Below are 18362 nucleotides of genomic sequence, written 5' to 3'. Positions count from 1 at the left end.
AAAAGATCCCAGGGCACTATTTGTAGAAGAGCAGGAGCATTATCTCCAGAGTCCTGGCCAAAAATTTCTGCCTCAAACCTCGCACAATCATTCCCTGGCTGCTGTGGTGATATGCATAATTGTAAATACACAAGGGGTTAATGTAAATACACGTAGACTAGATAGACACTAGAGGGAGCACCAGAGACATGACACACAGACATTCAACCAATAGACCAGTAAGATAAGACACGACCAATGGGCATTCGAGACACACACACAGGTGACATTACCACAGGAGGGCATTACACCAACCCAGATATAAAGACACAGCACACATGATCTTGCTCTTTCCAGTGGAGACACTTAGTGAGTACACAGGGTTGATTGAAACACATCACACCCACCACTTGGATTGTAGCAGACTGGTTAGGTAGTCTGAGTAGCTATAGCAGGATTAACAGGAGAGTCGAATCCAAGCAGGTGAATTGATAACAGTTTAATAAATGTGTCAAAGATATCTCCAAGTCTGAACTTTCCTTTGTCAGAGTACACATCAAGGAAGCAGCATATGCTATGTCAAGAGCATAACAAAACATGGTACCAATGAGTGACTGTTTAAATCCATATAGTTACAACTCAGCAAACAGTGACAACCAGCAACAGCAGCCAGGCAAGATGAGTTTGAGATTCCGGTTCCACAGCAGTTCAGGTACCAAGGCAATCTCAGTGCGAACTGGCGTGCATTCAGGCAGAGATTTGAAATCTACCTGGTAGCGTCCCACTTAGATGGCGTGGCGGATTCAGAGAAAATAAAGCTTCTACTTACCATCGCGGGTCCAAGAGCAGCTGAAATCTTCCAGACCTTCAAATACTCAAAGGGGCAAAAAAAGAGCGACTTCCAGGCAGTCCTGGACAAATTCCAAGAACTCTGCGAGGAACATACAAGAAAAAACAGTAAAAGAGGCGCCAAAACTCACCACGAGGTAGGCTTGCAGCAACAAACGGCAGTTTTGATTTGCAGCCTTACTGAAATCCATATACACCACATCAATCGCTTTACCCTCATCCACCTGTTTGGTCACCTTCTCAAAAAATTCAATAAGGTTTGTGAGGCATGACCTACCCTTCACAAAACCGTGTTGACTATCGCTAATCAACTTGTCCTTTTCAAGATGATTATAAACCCTATCTCTTATAACCTTTTCCAACATTTTACCCACAACCGAAGTAAGGCTCACAGGTCTATAATTACCAGGGTTGTCTCTACTCCCCTTCTTGAACAAGGGGACAACATTTGCTATCCTCCAGTCTTCCGGCACTATTCCTGGACCCTCATGGTCTTGTTCATGCAAGGACTGCGCTCTGGAGTATTGCGTTCCTTCCATCGTCGAGTCTGTCCAAGAGCTCGCTGTGGAGGCTTGTGTCACTCCCTCTGTGGAGTCTTGCAGCGTTCCCTGTGTGGAATCGTGCATTGGTCTCGCTGTGGAGACTGTCATCACTTCTTGTTCAATAAGTGATGACAGTCTCCACATCGAGACCAATGCACGACCATGAGGGTCCATCAACCTCCTCTGAGCAACCAACAGCAGACGATGCAAGTCTGCCACGCTCAAGTGAACAACAGAAAGACTATGACAGTGTGTTATGCTCAAGTGCACAGCAAGAAGACTATAACACTCTACCACGCTCCAGTGAACAACAAGACGACTATGACAGTCTACCACGCTCAAGTGAACGACAAGAAGACACTGAGGCTCTGCCCACCGTATGTGCGACAAGTGACAACAGCATCCCACTTCCCATACAAGATGTGCAACGTGACAGATCTCAGCTAGTGTGTACAGAGGCACTCGACAATCACAGTGAGAGTACTGGTGACTCTGGTGACACCACGTTACTTCAAACCTCATTCGCTCGAGCCTCTCCAGAAGCAAATGTATTCCTGAACGTTTTGACTCTGGACGTGGAGCATCAAGAAACCTCAGAAGATGCAAGTGAACCTGAAATGACTCCAGATAGGGAGCGGCAAGAAACCTAAGCTGATTCAGGTGAACCAGAAAGGGCTCCAGACAGGGAGCATCGACAAGCCAAAGCTGAATCAAGTAAGCTGGACATGATTCCAGACAGGGAGCATCAACAAGCCAAAGCTGATTCAAGTAAGCCGGACATGACTGCAAGACGGGGAGCGCCGCAAACTCAGTGACGGCACGCTCAAGGAAACGGCAGATGCCACCAAGGATGCTAACACGAGTAACTGTGTGAAGGACTCGTATTATCCACAGAGTGTGGTTCTTGAGCGCAGCAAACACTGCCACAAAACCAACCAAGACAACAACAACAGCAAAGACAATAACGAGAAGCGTACCAAAGGCAACAACATTGACAACAAGCACGACAAAAACGACACCAATGGAACCACGACTGGTACGACATGGTACAACTCGGCAACTGCGGGACACTGTTACTGCTCAGCTCAGTACACTGACATACCATGGCAGGACGACACAGATTGCATACATCGCTACCACAAGCATCGAAAGAAAGAAAGAGTCCACATTAGACAATGAAGTGATTTGACCACTTCTTGATTTCTTACGCACAAGGACACTGACGGCGTTCACAAGGGAATGACAACGTCACCATTGACACTTCCATACCAGACCATATAAATTCATGAACTATTGGACTCATGACTTTTATTTTATATTGTCTTATCCTCAAAGTCATTGCAACTATTATTTGGTCTTGTATACTATTGTATAGTCATCACAGTCATCATAACTTGTACATAGCATCACTTATCTGAGTCCGCAGCCGCCACGCGACTATCCCAGCTGGATCAGGTTAGTTCTATGCCGTTGAACTTCGGCCGGTCGGGTGCGGAGGATGTTGGAGCGGGACTCTGGTAATGGCCCCAGATGGGGCGCCGTACTTCCCGGTGACGCCGCTTTTCGGTGCCTGGAGAATCGGTGAACAGGCGCCGGACCGATTTCTGCGTCAAACTGGATTCTCCGCCCCGGTGCCGTTCCCGATTTCGACGTCGGGGAGCGGAGAACCTAGACCCATATAGTTTTCAATAATATATATTTTTATTTGATTTTTAACATGTTAAACATACAACCCAACAAAGCAAAACAACAAAAAAAATCCCCAACTGGACCCGCCTGCGAGCAATCGACAAGGCAAAGGGGCTGGTTTAGCTCACTCAGCTAAATCGCTGGCTTTTAAAGCAGACCAAGCAGGCCAGCAGCACGGTTCGATTCCCGTACCAGCCTCCCTGGACAGGCACCGGAATGTGGCGACTAGGGGCTTTTCACAGTAACTTAATTGAAGCCTACTCGTGACAATAAGTGATTTTCATTTCATTTCATTTTCAAAGGCTAAACATCTGCCCCCGCTCCTGTCTGCAGCTCCGACATTCCAACACCCCAAAGATAGCCCCCTCGGGACACGGCTCCAAATCCAAGTGCAAGATCAGCGACGTGGTGCTGAAAATAGACCGCCAAATTTTCTTCAACTTTGGGCAGAACCAGAAGATATGTACATGATTGGCCAGACCCCTCCCACACCGTTCACAAATGTCCTCCAACCCTCAAACCGGGAGGGGCGCACGATGTTGAGGTGTTCACCTCCTGCTACAACCCTTCCTCTAGCTCTATCCCCAGCTCCTCCTCCCACTCTGCCTTGACCCCCTCCAACTCCAACCTTTCCTCACCGACCATCCTCCCATAAACTGCCGAGCTGACCACCCCACCCCCCCTCCGGAATCCCAAACTTCTCCCATCAACTACTCCCAACTCCTCCGAACTGCCCTTCCAGAAATAAGAAATAGGGGCGGCACGGTAGCTCAGTGCACGGCATGGTAGCTCAGTGGGCAGCACGGTAGCTCAGTGCACGGCATGATAGCTCAGTGGGCGGCACGGTAGCTCAGTGGGCGGCACGGTAGCTCAGTGGGCAGCACCGTAGCTCAGTGGGCGGCACGGTAGCTCAGTGTGCGGCACGGTAGCTCAGTGGGCGGCATGGTAGCTCAGTGGGCGGCATGGTAGCTCAGTGGGCGGCACGGTAGCTCAGTGGGCAGCGCGGTAGTTCAGTGGGCGGCATGGTAGCTGTGGGCGGCACAGTAGCTCAATGGGTGGCACGGTAGCTCAGTGGGCGGCACGGTAGCTCATGGGCGGCACGGTAGCTCAGTGGGTGGCACGGTAGCTCAGTGGGTGGCACGGTAGCTCAGTGGGTGGCGCAGGAGCTCAGTGGGCGGCGCGGTAGCTCAGTGGGCGGCACGGTAGCTCAGTGGGTGGCACGGTAGCTCAGTGGGCGGCACGGTAGCTCAGTGGGCGGCACGGTAGCTCAGTGGGCGGCACGGTTGCTCAGTGGGCGGCACGGTAGTTCAGTGGGCAGCACGGTAGCTCAGTGGGCGGCACGGTAGCTCAGTGGGCGGCACGGCAGTTCAATGGGCGGCACGGTAGCTCAGTGCACGGCACGGTAGCTCAGTGGGCGGCACGGTAGCTCAGTGGGCAGCACGATAACTCAGTGGGCAGCACGGTAGTTCAGTGCACGGCACGGTAGCTCAGTGGGCAGCACGGTAGCTCAGTGCACGGCACGATAACTCAGTGGGCAGCACGGTAGCTCAGTGGGCGGCACCGTAGCTCAGTGGGCGGCACGGTAGCTCAGTGGTTAGTACTGTTGCTTCTCGGCTCCAGGGTCTCAGGTTCAATTCCCGGCTTGGGTCACTGTCTGTGCGGAGTCTGCACGTTCTCCCCGTGTCTGCGAGGGTTTCCTCCGGGTGCTCCGGTTTCCTCCCACGAGTTCCGAAAGACGTGTTAGGTAATTTGGATATTCTGAATTCTCCCTCAGTGTAACTGAACAGGCGCTGGATTGTGGCGACTAGGGTCTTTTCACAGTAACTTCATTGCAGTGTAAATATAAGCCTACTTAGGACTGCAATGATTAAAAATAAAATCTCCATCACCTCCCCACTCCTCCCATCCCCGAAACCTAGCATCCAAACTCACCAGCTCAAACCGTGTTTCTCTTGGATCCGTATCAACATCAACCCGGCCCTAAGCTAAAATGCTGCCTTAGTTGCCCCCATATCTTCACCGTGGCCACCAGCACTGGACTCCCCCTACTATTTCCCTGGGGCGAGCTGGATGGGCGCCGTTGCGATCGGCCACAACCCTGAAGCCCTAAAAGTGCTTGCCTCCATCATTACCCACGCAGCCTCCGGCTCCTTACCCCAAACCCGCACCCTCTCGGTGGTCACCGCCCAATAATAGTACCACAGGTTTGGAAGAGAAGACCTCCTGACTGCCACCCTCTCTAAAGCACTGTCTTCCTAATCCTTGCCCCCCTACCTGCCCAAACAAACGACAAAATCAACCATTCTACCCACATAAAAAAACATTTTCAGCCAAAAAACAAGGCACTGAAATAAGAACAAAAACCGCGGCAAAATATTCATCTTTACTGTCTTTATCTGGCCTGCCAACGATAGGGGAAGGCTTCCCACATCAGTAAATCCGCCTTCATCCTACCCACCAGGCTCGTGAAATTCAATTTACGAAGCCGGGCCCTCTCGCAAGCCACCTGCACCCCCAATCTACATAGAGTGGGTAGTCGTCTCCCGAAATGACAACCGGCTCCTGCCCCGGAGAAGACACCAGAAAACATTCACTCCTTTCCAGATTCAACTTATAACTTGAGAGAGCCCCGAATCTTCTGAGCAGCCCCATTATATCCCCCACTGTAGAACCCGTCTTGGAGATGTACAGCAACAAATCACCGGCATACAAAGACACCTGATGCTCCACCCATCGTCAGCACAAACAGGAGGGGAGTCATGAGGCACCCTTGCTACATTCTCCTATGTAACTGAAAATACCCCAAATTCACCTTGTTCGTGCGCACATTCGCCTTCGGTTTCCTATATAACAATTTGACCCACGCCGCAAACTTAGGCCGATCCCAAACCTCGCCAACACCGCAAACAAATAACTCCATTCTACAGGGTCAAATGCCTTCTCCGCGTCCAGCGCCACCACCACCTCCGGCTCCCTCCCCTCTGATGGGGAGAGCACCCCATTTAACAAACTCCGCACGTTTGAAGACAACTGCCTACTCTTTGCGAACCCGTCTGATCTTCCCCAATCACCTGTGGGATGCACTCTTCCAACCTAAGAGGCAACACCTTAGCCAGGTTCTTGGCATCCACATTTAGCAGAGATATTGGATTAACGTTACAGTATATTGGCGGCACGGCAGCACAGTGGTTATCACTGTTGTTTCACAGTGCCAGGGACCCGGGTTCGATTTGCGGCTTGAGTCACTGTCTGTGTGGAGTCTGCACGTTCTCCCCATGTCTGCATGTGTTTCCTCCGGGTGCTCCGGTTTCTTCCCACAGTCCTTTAAGACGTGCTTGTTAGTGGATTGGATATTCTGAATTTTCCATCAGTGTACCCGAACAGGCGCGTGATGTGGTGTGTGGTGACTGGGGGATTTTCACAGTAACTTTATTGCTGTGTTAATGTAAGCCTACGTGTAGACTAATAAAGATTATTATTATTATTACGACCCACACTGTACCGGTCCTTATACTTTTTTAACAACAACGAGATGGATGCCTGTCCCATCATATCTAGGAGTACCCCCCTTAGCCACAGCATATTGAACGTTCCCACCAACAGCAGCGCCAGTCCCTAACCCCCCGTATTAACTGGTGCGTATCCAAATTTGGTCTGGTATCTTCTTCATGAACACACATTTTCCCAATTCGGGGCATACATGCTAACCAACACCACCATCCTTCCCTCCAAAGCACCCGTCATCATAACGAGACTGCCACCAGCGTCACCATATGAAACCTCACTCTCTTACTCATCGCTGCCCCCGGGCCCTGCTATCAAAGCCCAAGTGAAATACCTGACTCACGCAACCCTAACCCTAACGTGGTGCTGCTGCAGGAGTCCCATCTGAGGATGGGTCTCCTGTGGCAGCACCATATCAGCTCTCAAGCTTTTCAAATGCAAGACTCTCGCTCGCTTCACTGGCCTGTCCAACCCTCGCACACCCCATGTTACCATACAGACTGGGGGTCCACATCCCCCGGCATGGTGTCAGGCCTGATACTGCTCCTGGCCCTGACCAGCGAGCGGACCCAATCCTACCCCCGATCGCTGTCAGCCAACTGCTGCTCTCCCCTCCGTCACACCTTCCCAGAAGCACCACTTCCTCTCAAAACCACTTCACCTTGCATCCCCCCCACCATTCACACCTCCCAGGCCCATCAAAACCTGTCCACACAGGTTCCCGTGGCCCCTCCCCCACTTGCTCCCATTCACTTGCTCCCATTCACTTGCCAACCTGCATTAGCTTGCGAGGTGGCACCTGCCAGAGCCCCCTCCCCCCACAGGTCCAATACCAAAAAACATCAACGTAAAGATCCCCCCACACTCAGTCCCTCCAAACATCCCAGCAAAACAGATCCCTAAACAAAGGGAAACAAATCCCAACATTTAATCCCCATATCCCAAACCCTCCCCTCCCAATCACGCCATAAAGAGCCTCCTCCGCTGTCTAGAAATAAAATAATCCCTGGAATTGTGAGTAATTCTCAGTTTCAGCCAATGTCTTCTACTTCTGAAATCAATTATCAAAGCAGCAGTTGGTAGAAAGAAGCCACACTGAAGACTCAGGAGCTGGTCAGCAGGAATTCTCATCTTGGGAGAGAAAAATTAAGACAAATTTTAATAAAGGCACATGATCAAAAATAAATGCACTGTTTAGTAGATCTTCTGACTTTGAAACTTGTTTCCTGTAAAAACATGCTAATGTTAATGTAAATGTCCTAATATACTTGTCTTAGTGAAAGTATTTTTTTTTTTCAGGTATGATTTTCAATGAAGTAGATCAACAAATTCGGAATGCCGGATACCAGAAACATGCTTTCAATGTGCTTATCAGTAACCGTTTGGGTTCCAGCAGAGATGTTCCTGATACCAGGGATCCAAAGCAAGTTCCTAAATTTCATTTGTCATCTGATTTAAAGATGCACTGCACATTTCCACTTGCACTGATCAGTGTGTATTAGGACTGCATTCCAAATATGTTACCACATCTTCATTGTTGTCAGATTTGATTTTAATAAAGTGCTCCTTGCAGGCCTCTTGATCTCCATCCTGCATTAACTCACATCTAAGTCTTGCGCTCGCATGGTATGCCATACACATTCCTCCTCGCTTTACCACTCGAATCTTTGCCGACCTGCGCTGGCATCAGCTTCAAAACCATCAGAGTTTTCCATCTTTGTAACCTCCTTGAGGTTGCAAGCCTGCATCTCAAACTCTTCCTGCTATTTATTAAACATCTCTTTTCCCTCTGCTCGGATTTTCAGCCATCCCTTCCCTTGGAAGACAACCAATGTTGTACCGTTATTTAAAAAGGGTTGCAAGGATAACCCGGGTAATTATAGGCCAGTGAGCTTGACGTCAGTGACAGTGAAATTGTTGGAAAAGATTCTCAGAGATAGGATCTATGCACTTTTGGAATTGAATGGTCTTATTAGCAACATACAGCATGGTTTTCTATGAGGGAGGTCATGTCTCACTAATTTATTTGACATTTTTGAGGAGGTGACAAAAATAATTGACGCGGGAAAGGCTGTGGATGTTGTCTACATGGACTTTAGTAAAACATTGATATGATTCCCAATGCAGGCTGGTGCATAAGATTAAATCACATGGGATCAGGGGTGAGATAGCTGGATGAATTCAGAACTGGCTTGGCCATAGAAGACAGAGGGTAGAAGTGGAAGGTGTTTTTCCGAATGGAGGTCTGTAACTAGTGGTGTTCTGCAGGTATCAATACTGGGACCTCTGCTGTTTGTAATATATATAACTGACTTGGAAGAAATGTAGCGGGTCTGACCAAGTTTGGGGATGATACTAAGGTTGCAGGAGTTGAGGATTGTGATGAAGATTGTCAGAGAATACAGCAGGGTACAGTTAGGCTGACAAATTGGGCAGAGAAATGGCAGCTGGAATTTAACGCGGACAAATGCGAGGTAATGCATTTTGGTTGATTCAATTCAGGTGCGAGCTATAAAATAAATGGCAGAACCATCAGGAGCATAGACACACAGAGATCTGGGCGTGCAGGTCCACAGATTCTTAAAAGTGGCAGCACAGGTAGAAATGGTGGTAAAGAACGCATATGGTATGCTTGCCTTCAGAAGACAGGGTGTCGAGTATAAAAGCTCGCAAATTATGTTAGTTATATAGAACATTGGTTAGGCCACATTTGGAATACTGTGTCCATTTCTGGTCACCACACTACCAGAAGGGCATGGAGGCTTTGGAGAGAGTACAGAAAATGTTTACCAGGATATTAGGGTATTAGCTATGAGGAGAGATTGAATAAACTGGAATTATTCTCCCTAGATAGACGGAGGCTGAGGTGTGATCTGATAGAAGTTTATAAAATTATTAGGGGTATAGATAGGGTGAACTATTGGAGGGTTTTTCCCCAGGGTGCAAATGACAATTACAAGGGGGTTAAGGTTCAAGGTGAGGGGGGACAGGTTCAGAGGAGATGTGTGGGGGAAGTTTTTTTACACAGAGGGTGGTGGTGACAATAAGTGATTATTATTATTAATTCTCACTCCCTCATCTTCAAAATCCTCCTTAAATGACAGTACCTTCAGCCACCTTCTGTAGACCTCTTGCTCAAGTCTGACCCCCAACTGTGAATGCCCATTGGAGCATTTGGCTTGGTGCAATATAAATACAAATACCATTATTGTGCAGAAACAAGTGTTTAAAATCTGTAAAATTTTTATCAAATTAAATTATCTCTCTCTCCACAGATACTGCCAGACATGCTGAGTTTTTCCCGAACTTTCTGCTTTTATTTTACATTAGCTTGGTCTTTGTTCACAGTTATAGGAATTGAAAAAGATTCCAGGGCTGCTATTTCTAGGATTGATACCACACAATGTGAGATACACCTTACTGTACATAATACAACCTTTCCTTGGATGGGCACTTTGCCATCGTGGAGAGGCTTGAACACTCAATTGATCCCAAGAACAATGCTGCCCTGAGTCTTAAATTCCTGGCAGGGTTACCCATACTAGCACTTAGGTGATGGAGTTTGATTCAGACGTCTCGCTCTTGGAATAGGAACAGGAGAACATTTCGGCAGCATTCTTCATGACTAAGCAACCCTCTTCAGGATCCACTCTGCTCACCCTGGATGCAGAAAGGGCTAGAAAAGGTGCCTTAAAAATAGCCTTTTCTATCTCCAACCTGGCTGGGAAACTGGCCTTTCAACCGTCACCAAAACATTTGTCTCAGCCTCAACCTCATCCTCAAGAAAACTCAAATCCTTTATACCTCCCAGGGCAAGATCTGGTCTCTCCCTCCCATCAAGATCAACGGAGAAACCCCACCAAAAGTGGAACTTTTCCACATCATGGGGAGTCACCTCGCATTAAGGTTTACACTGGTGTGGAGATCCAATCCAGCATTGCAAACAATCCCCAAGTGCCTCCTTTGGGCGCGGAAATCGAGAGCTTTGATGGTTGCGACATTTGTCCTGACACCAAGATTCTCGTGCATAAGCCGGTCATCCTCCCACTCTTCTATACAGATCAGAAACTTGGACTATGTACAGGCACCATCTCCAGCCCTGGAGAGGTACCATCAATGCTATCTGAGAGGGAGTCTCCACATCAGCTGGAGGACAGGTGTAACAACACCAATATCCTTGAAGGAGCCAAGAGCACCAATATCAAGGCCATGATCATCTGAAAACAATTCCACTGGGCCGGCCATGTGCTTAGGATGTCAGAGACCCGACTGCTAAAGCAAACCTTCTCGCTCAGTTCAAGGATGGCTCATACTGTTGAGGAGCTAGCACCGGGTGCACCACGTGGACCACAATCGATTCCAATGTGAAAACAATGCCGGATTCGCCAGTTTTGTGATTGACACTACGTGCAGTAGCAGTAGGTGATGCTGACCATGCTGGAACCCAGGCCAACACTGCACGGGTGGCATCCGCGGTGGAGGCATATGGGGCGATGGTTTTGGCTATGGGTCAGCATGTCCAAGGCCCGGGGCATTCTGTGCAGGCGCCGGCCGTGGCCATTACAGGGTTGTTGGCCATGTGCCAGAGCCACCTGAAAATTGGAGCGGCGCTCCTGAGCATGGCTCAATCACAACAGACCATGGCTGGAAACGTTGGCGGTATTATCCAGGCACTGGCTGCCGTGGCACAGATGTGGAGGGAGGTGGCCCTTTTCCAGAGGGAGATGGCGCAGTCACTGGCTGATATGACGCAAACTCAGAAGGTGCTGGCACAGTCAATGGGTGATGTGGTCCACTCCATGTGCACCATGGCCACGAGCATGCAGACCCTGGTCGAGACCAGAGCAGGCCCCCAGGACTAGCAGCAGCAGGTGGCGGGGGAGCCTCAGGGATCTCTCCCTGCATTGAGGAGTCTCGGCGAGCGCAACTCCTTAGTGCAGAAAATGGGACTAAGTGCGAACTCGGCCGTCTGTTCCCCTCTGATGCCCTGATCTACCCTAATGGCCGCTCATTAGCCTGGTGTTTCTTGGGGCTCCAAGTGCCGGGAAACACCCAGCTAATCGCATGCGCTATGGGACTCCGTTCCTATTCGGGTAGATTGTCCCTGTTGTTTATCTTGTTGTTAAAACTAATTTTAGTCCTGTGGCTCTGTTCCTCCATGTTTTATTTAAAAAAATAAAGGTTACAGTCTGTGTACCACGGCTCCGTACTGGGATCTTCCTGTCCAGTTATAACATCAGCCGGGATCGTAACACTGGGCTACGAGCTCTGGAACCCCACCCTGCACCTTTCCTCTGCCTCGCTATCTCACTGTCCTCCTTGAAAACCTGCCTCTTTGACAAAACATCTGGTCATCCTTCCTGATATTACCTTATGTCATATCTTACCTCATATTACCGTATGTCATTACTTGTTATTCTCCCTCAGTGTACCTGAACAGGCGCCGGAGTGTGGCGACTAGGGGATTTTCACAGTAACCTCAATGCAGCGTTAATGTAAGCCTACCTGTGACAATAATAATGATTATTATAGTGTGATTCGGTGTCATGCATTGCTTTATAATGTGAATTGCTTTGGGATGTTTTGTGATATTCAAAGTGCTATGTAAATATAAGCACTTGTTGTTGATTGTATCTTTCCCTTTCTCCAATGTTCTGCTTCCTGCTCTCCTAGGCCATGGCCTTCCCTGCCCACTTCATCCGCTTTCTAGTCAGTTTCCCGCCAGCATACTGAGTTCATCCCTTTCCTATGCTGTCATTTTCCACTCATTTTCCCACTTCACGGATTTGGGAAGCCAACCCAGGCAACTGTCACTCTCTGTCGACTTCCCCATCCTCCATGGTGTCCCACCACACACTGGTTTCTAAAGCACTTTAATTGCTTATTCCAGCATTCATAGCACTTTGAAAGCACAGCGTGGGTTTCTGAAACTGATTGCTTAGTTGTCATAGTAGCAGAAGGGAGTGCTCCAGACTGATTTTGCAAACCCGTAAAGATTAGTCATCAGAGTGAATGTGGGTGATTATCTATCCGAGAAAGAGATGGGAAAGGGATGTGACTTTAAAGAGAATGGGGAGGAGTAAGAATGGAGTTGAGGCTGTAGGGTCAGTGAGAGAAGAAGTTAAAGAAAGGTGACATATTTAGCTGGGACAGGTCAATATGATAACTTTGGACAAAATTAAGCATTTCATGAGGCAGGGGACATGAATTTTAAGACTCAAGCGAAAGAGAAAAAAGGAAAGGGTAGTAAGGAAAAACAAGAAAGACTGTGGAAGACAAAATGGGAAGGAGACACAGTCAGTGAAACCAGAAGAATGGCTTCACGAAGGTTGATCAGAATGGTGGGAAACGCATTGGGAAAGCGGAACCTTTGGAACTGAGTGAAACTAGGGTGGGGATGTGTGGTAATGGGCGGTGGATGAGAAAGGGGAAGTGGATGATACAAGAAAACATGCGAAATGCAGCCTTCACAATGTCCATCCCTATCATGCCACTTGACACTAGACACTCGAAAGAAACGATATAAAGAAAAGAAAGATGAAAGGATAGAAGACAGACGGATAAAACATGAAAATAACAGAAGCAAGAGAGAGACCATTAATTTACCATCAGGAGCACCACAAGAGATCTACTAATCTAATTAAATTTTATAAAGCAAACATTGTCCCTGTCACTAGGAGGAACAACAACTGCATATTGCTTTAAATGTCGCTTGGAAAAGGATAGTACTACAACACAATAATTTATTTGATGCAAATTACAGCCTCCTAATGCAGCATTTCTGAAACAAAACAAAAAATAATTTCAAAATATTATTCATCAAAGACAATTTTGCTTCCGAAGTTCCTGCATTCTTTCTTTTGTGTTCAATCCTAATTGACTCTTTTTTTTGTTGTCAGGTGCAAAGAAAAGAGCTACCCAATCAATTTACCCTCTGCCAGCATTATTATCTGTTTTTATAATGAAGCTTTATCGGCCCTGCTGCGGACAGTACAGAGTGTGCTAAGTCGTTCGCCAGTAAACGTGCTGCATGAAATTATCCTTGTGGATGACAATAGTGATTTCAGTGAGTCAATCTTCCTGAAAATTTTCACCTCTTTTCATCCTTTCCTGCATCTTGGTGGCTGTTTAATTCCGTATAATCCTTCTTAAATCAGGGCGTAAGTGAATAAATATAATTGGGTAGGTTTTGAGGCCTCCGGGCTGGCAAAAATGGGCCCAGCAACTCAAAAGTGATCCATTTCCAAGTCCTATCACCTGTGCAGTCATTCCACCACCCCCGCTTCAAACACCAACCCTGGAGTCTGATGTTAGGCCTCCCTTAAAATACAAATCATAGTCATATGATGCACATGGATCTCTGATTACATAGAATCATAGAAAACAGAAGCTGGAGGGCATTCAGCCCTTTAGCCTGCTCCGGCATTCATTTAAAAAAAAATCTTTTTATTCACGTTTCCAATATCATGTACGTTGACGTTAGTATTTATTTATTGTAAAGTGTAACGCAAACAGGCTTTTATTTTACTTTACTTTATTTATAGATTGCTGCCGTCTAGTTTGGCGTGTCCTCTTCCCCCCCCGCCTTCCCCCCCCTGCACCCAATCCCCCGCTTTCCCTAACCCCACCCCATCTCCCCCCTCTCACCCCCCCTTGTTATCCTGCTTGGTCGATATGGAGGGGTTTCCCCCTTTTTTTGGTGGATGAATGGGGGGGGGGGGGGGGTTTGTCTCTCCCCCCCATGTTGTCCCTCTTTGCCGGTCTCCGATTCTCTGCCCCCTCCCCTCTCCCCTGGCTTGTGCGTCCCTGGCGTTGCTCCTTGTCTTTTTTCTTCCCCTCTCTGCTCCTTCCAGTTCTCCCTCTATTGGTTGTTGCTGGCCTCAAACAGGTTTTGGAGCAGACCGACAAATTGCCCCCACGCAGTAAGGAAGTCTTCCTCTGACCCTCGGATGGCGTATTTTATCTTTTCCAGTTGGAGAAATTCCGACGGTCAGTGAGCCAGTCTGCAGCTGTGGGTGGTGCTGCTGATCACCAGCCGAGCAGGATTCTCCGGCATGTGATTAGGGAAGCGAAAGCTAGGCTTTCAGCCCTCTTCCCCATGTGTAGCTCTGGCTGCTCTGATACTCCGGAGATTGTCACTATTGGGCATGGCTTCACACTCACCCCCACAACCTTGGACATTGCCTCGGAGAAGGCTGTCCAGAACCCAGCAGGTTTGAGACATGCCCAGAACATGTGGGCGTGGTTGGCCGGGCCCCTCTGGCACCATTCACATTTGTCCTCCACCTCCGGGAAGAATCTGCTCATTCGGTTCTGGTCAGGTATGCTCTGTGCACCACTTTGAGCTGCATTAGGCTTAGCCTTGCGTAGGAGGAGGTGGAGTTGGCCCTGTTCAGTGCTTCGTCCCAGAGTCCCCACCCCACTTCTGTGCCCAGTTTGTCCTCCCATTTCTGTCTGCTCTCATCCAGTGTAGTCCAGGCTCTGTCCAGTAGCTGTCCGTATATTTTCCCACCGAGTCCCCCCTCCTTACTGTCCGTGGTCATCAGGTCCTCTAATAGTGTAATCTCCGGGGCCCTGGGGTATTCTATGGCCTCTTTGCGGAGGAAATATTTTATTTGTAAGTATCTCATTTCCTGTCCTGTTGGCAATTCCAATTCCTGGTTTAGCTCACTGGGCTAAACCGCTGGCTTTTAAAGCAGACCAAGCAGGCCAGCAGCACGGTTCGATTCCTGTACCAGCCTCCCCGGACAGGCGCCGGAATGTGGCGACTAGGGGCTTTTCACAGTAACTTCATTGAAGTCTACTCGTGACAATAAGCGATTTTCATTTCATTTCAGTTAGGGACTGGTTTAGCACAATGGGCTAAACAGCTGGCTTGTAATGCAGAACAAGTCCAGCAGCACGGGTTCAATTCCCGTACCGGCCTCCCCAAACACACGCCGGAATGTGGCGACTGGGGGCTTCTCGCAGTAACTTCATTTGAAGCCTACTTGTGACAATAAGCAATTATTATTATAGTTCGCTCAGCGTCGCTGGTCTGTGCCCTACATAGAAGTCCCTAACTGTCAATGTTCCCCTGTCCTGGCTCTATTTTTTAAATGTTGCGTATAGCATTGCTGGCGGAAATCTGTGGTTGCCACAGATGGGGGCCATGGGGGACATCCTGGTTAGCCCGAAATGTTGTCTAAGCTGGCCCCACTTTTTCAGTGTGGCCCTTACCACTGGGCTCGATGTGTATTTCGCCAAGGGGGATGGGAGTGCTGCCATGTCCAGGACCCAGAGGGTCGTTCTGCTCCGCCATTCATTATGATCATGGATGATTACCAAGTTCAATACCCTGATCCCATCTTTCCCCCCATATCCTTTGACCCCTTTAGCCCCAAGAGCTATTTGGGCGGCACGGTAGCATAGTGGTTAGCACAGTTGCTTCACAGCTCCAGGGTCCTAGGTTCGATTCACAGCTTGGGTCACTGTCTGTGCGGACTTTGCACGTTCTCTCTGTGTGTGCGTGGGTTTTCTCCGGGTGCTCCGGTTTCCTCCCACAGCCCAAAGATGTGCGGATTAGGTGGATTGGACTTACTAAATTACCCTTAGTGTCAAAAAAGGTTGGGTGGGGTTATTGGGTTATGGGGATAGGGTGGATGTGTGGGCTTGGATAGGGTTCCCTTTCAAAGGGCCAATGCAGACTCGATGGGCCAAATGGCCTCCTGCACCGTAAATTCTATGAATCTATGTGTAATTCCTTATTGGCCTCAACTACTTTCTGTGGTAGTGAATTCCACGGATTCACCATTCTCTGGGTGAAGAGATTTGTCCTCGCCTCAGCCCAAAAAGGTTTACTCCTTATCCTCAAACTATGACCCCTAGTTCTGGCCTCCCTCACCATCGGGAACATTCTTTCTGATTCTACCCTGTCTAATACTGTTAGAATTTTGTAAGTTTCTAGGAGATCTCCTCTCACTCTTCGAAAATTGTCATTTTAAGATTATAATCGGGTACCACAAACCCAATCCAACCTCAAAATGGAGTGGGCCATCTGGCCTGAATGGTTGAGTGGCCTGTTGCCTGATGGTTAACATCTACGCCAATGGGGCAAAATGCGGGACTTGTATAGCATATTGATGAGCATCTATCATTTCAGCACTGTTCCTTCATCATGTTTCTTTGCAAATGGCCTCTGCTTTCTCATTTGTTTTGTCAGCTGATCTAAAAGGTGAGCTGGAGGACTATATTCAGAACAGCCTCCCTAGAAAAGTGAGACTTGTGAGAAACTCTGTGCGGGAGGGATTGATACGAGGTAGGATGATTGGAGCGTCCCATGCAACAGGTAACAAATTCAACTTCTTAAACGTTAAAAACATAATTGTAAAGTTTCATTAATTTATAGCATTTGTAATTAGAAATATTAAGGTGCTCTCCAAGGTGTAGGAGAAAATTAGACTTGAGAATCAAATCCGTTGTGTCTTATAATCACTCAAATTCTTCTATAAGACCAGAAGACATAGGAGCAGAATTAGGCCACTCGGCCCATCGAGTCTGCTCCGCCATTCAATCAAGGCTGATATTTCTCATCCCCATTCTCCTGCCTTTTCCCCATAACACCTGATCTCCTATCGATCTCTGTCTTAAAGACACTCAGTGATGTGGTGTCCACAGACTTTTGCGGCAAAGAGTTCCACAGATTCACCACCCTCTGGTTGAAAAAATTCCTCCTCATCTCTGTTTTAAAGGAACGTCCCTTTAGTCTGAGATGGTGTCCACTGGTTCTAGTTTTTCCGACAAGTGTAAACATCCTCTCCATGTCCACTCTATCCAGGCCTCGCAGTATCCTGTAAGTTTCAATAAGATCCCCCCTCATCCTTCTAAACCCAGCCCTAGAGTCCTCAACCAAAGAACAAAGAAAAGTGATGTGGCGACTAGGGGCTTTTCATAGTAACTTGATTGAAGTCTACTTATGACAATAAGCGATTTTCATTTCATTTCATTCACTGTATATTCCCTACCTGCATTAGACCTTCCAAAACGCATTACTTCACATTTGTCCGGATTAAACTCCATCTGCCATCTCTCCGCCCAAGTCTCCAGACAATCTAAATCCTGCTGTATCCTCTGATAGTCCTCATCGCTATCCGCAATTCCACCAACCTTTGTGTCGTCTGCAAACTTACTAATCAGACCCAGTTACATTTTCCTCCAACTCGTTTATATATACTACGAACAGCAAAGGTCCCAGCACTGATCCCTGTGGAACACCACTAGTCACAGCCCTCCAATCAGAAAAGCACCCTTCCATTGCTACTCTCTGCCTTCTATGACGTAGGAAGTTCTGTATCCATCTTGCCAGCTCACCCCTGATCCCATGTGACTTCACTTTTTGTACCAGTCTGCCATGAGGGACCTTGTCAAAGGCCTTACTGAAGTCCATATAGACAACATCCACTGCCCTACCTTCATCAATCATCTTCGTCATTCCTTGAAAAACACGATAAAGTTAGTGGGACATGACCTCCCATTCACAAAACCATGCTGCCTCTCGCTATTATGTCCACTTGCTTCCAAATGGGAGTAAATCCTGTCTCCAAGAATCCTTTGCAATAATTTCCCTACCACTGACATAAAGCTCACTCATCGGCCTGTAATAAGGAATAACATTAGCTATCTGCATCAATCATCTTTGTAACCGTTCCTTGTATGACAAGTTCTTCATTCCAGGGATCATTCTTATGAATGTCCTCTGGACCCTTTCCAAGGCCAGCACATCCTTCCTTAGATATGGGGCCCAAAACTGCTCACAGTACT

General features: G+C 47.9%; 1 protein-coding gene across 8 annotated transcripts in view; it reads left to right on the top strand.

The window, feature by feature from the left end:
• galnt11 (UDP-N-acetyl-alpha-D-galactosamine:polypeptide N-acetylgalactosaminyltransferase 11 (GalNAc-T11)) overlaps positions 1 to 18362 on the top strand; it is a 246718-nt gene that overhangs the window by 150726 nt on the left and 77630 nt on the right. For all 8 annotated transcript variants that reach the window (XM_038798429.1, XM_038798428.1, XM_038798430.1 and 5 more), the window contains 3 exons: positions 7863 to 7986; positions 13463 to 13629; positions 16765 to 16890. In XM_038798429.1, the coding sequence (XP_038654357.1) occupies positions 7863 to 7986; positions 13463 to 13629; positions 16765 to 16890 (417 nt within the window). The remainder of the gene's footprint in view (positions 1 to 7862; positions 7987 to 13462; positions 13630 to 16764; positions 16891 to 18362) is intronic.

This window comes from Scyliorhinus canicula, chromosome 5 (assembly GCF_902713615.1).
Source record: "Scyliorhinus canicula chromosome 5, sScyCan1.1, whole genome shotgun sequence".
Lineage (NCBI taxonomy): Eukaryota > Metazoa > Chordata > Chondrichthyes > Carcharhiniformes > Scyliorhinidae > Scyliorhinus > Scyliorhinus canicula.
Note: the sequence above shows the minus strand (reverse complement) of the source record. Positions and strands in the feature narration are given on the sequence as shown.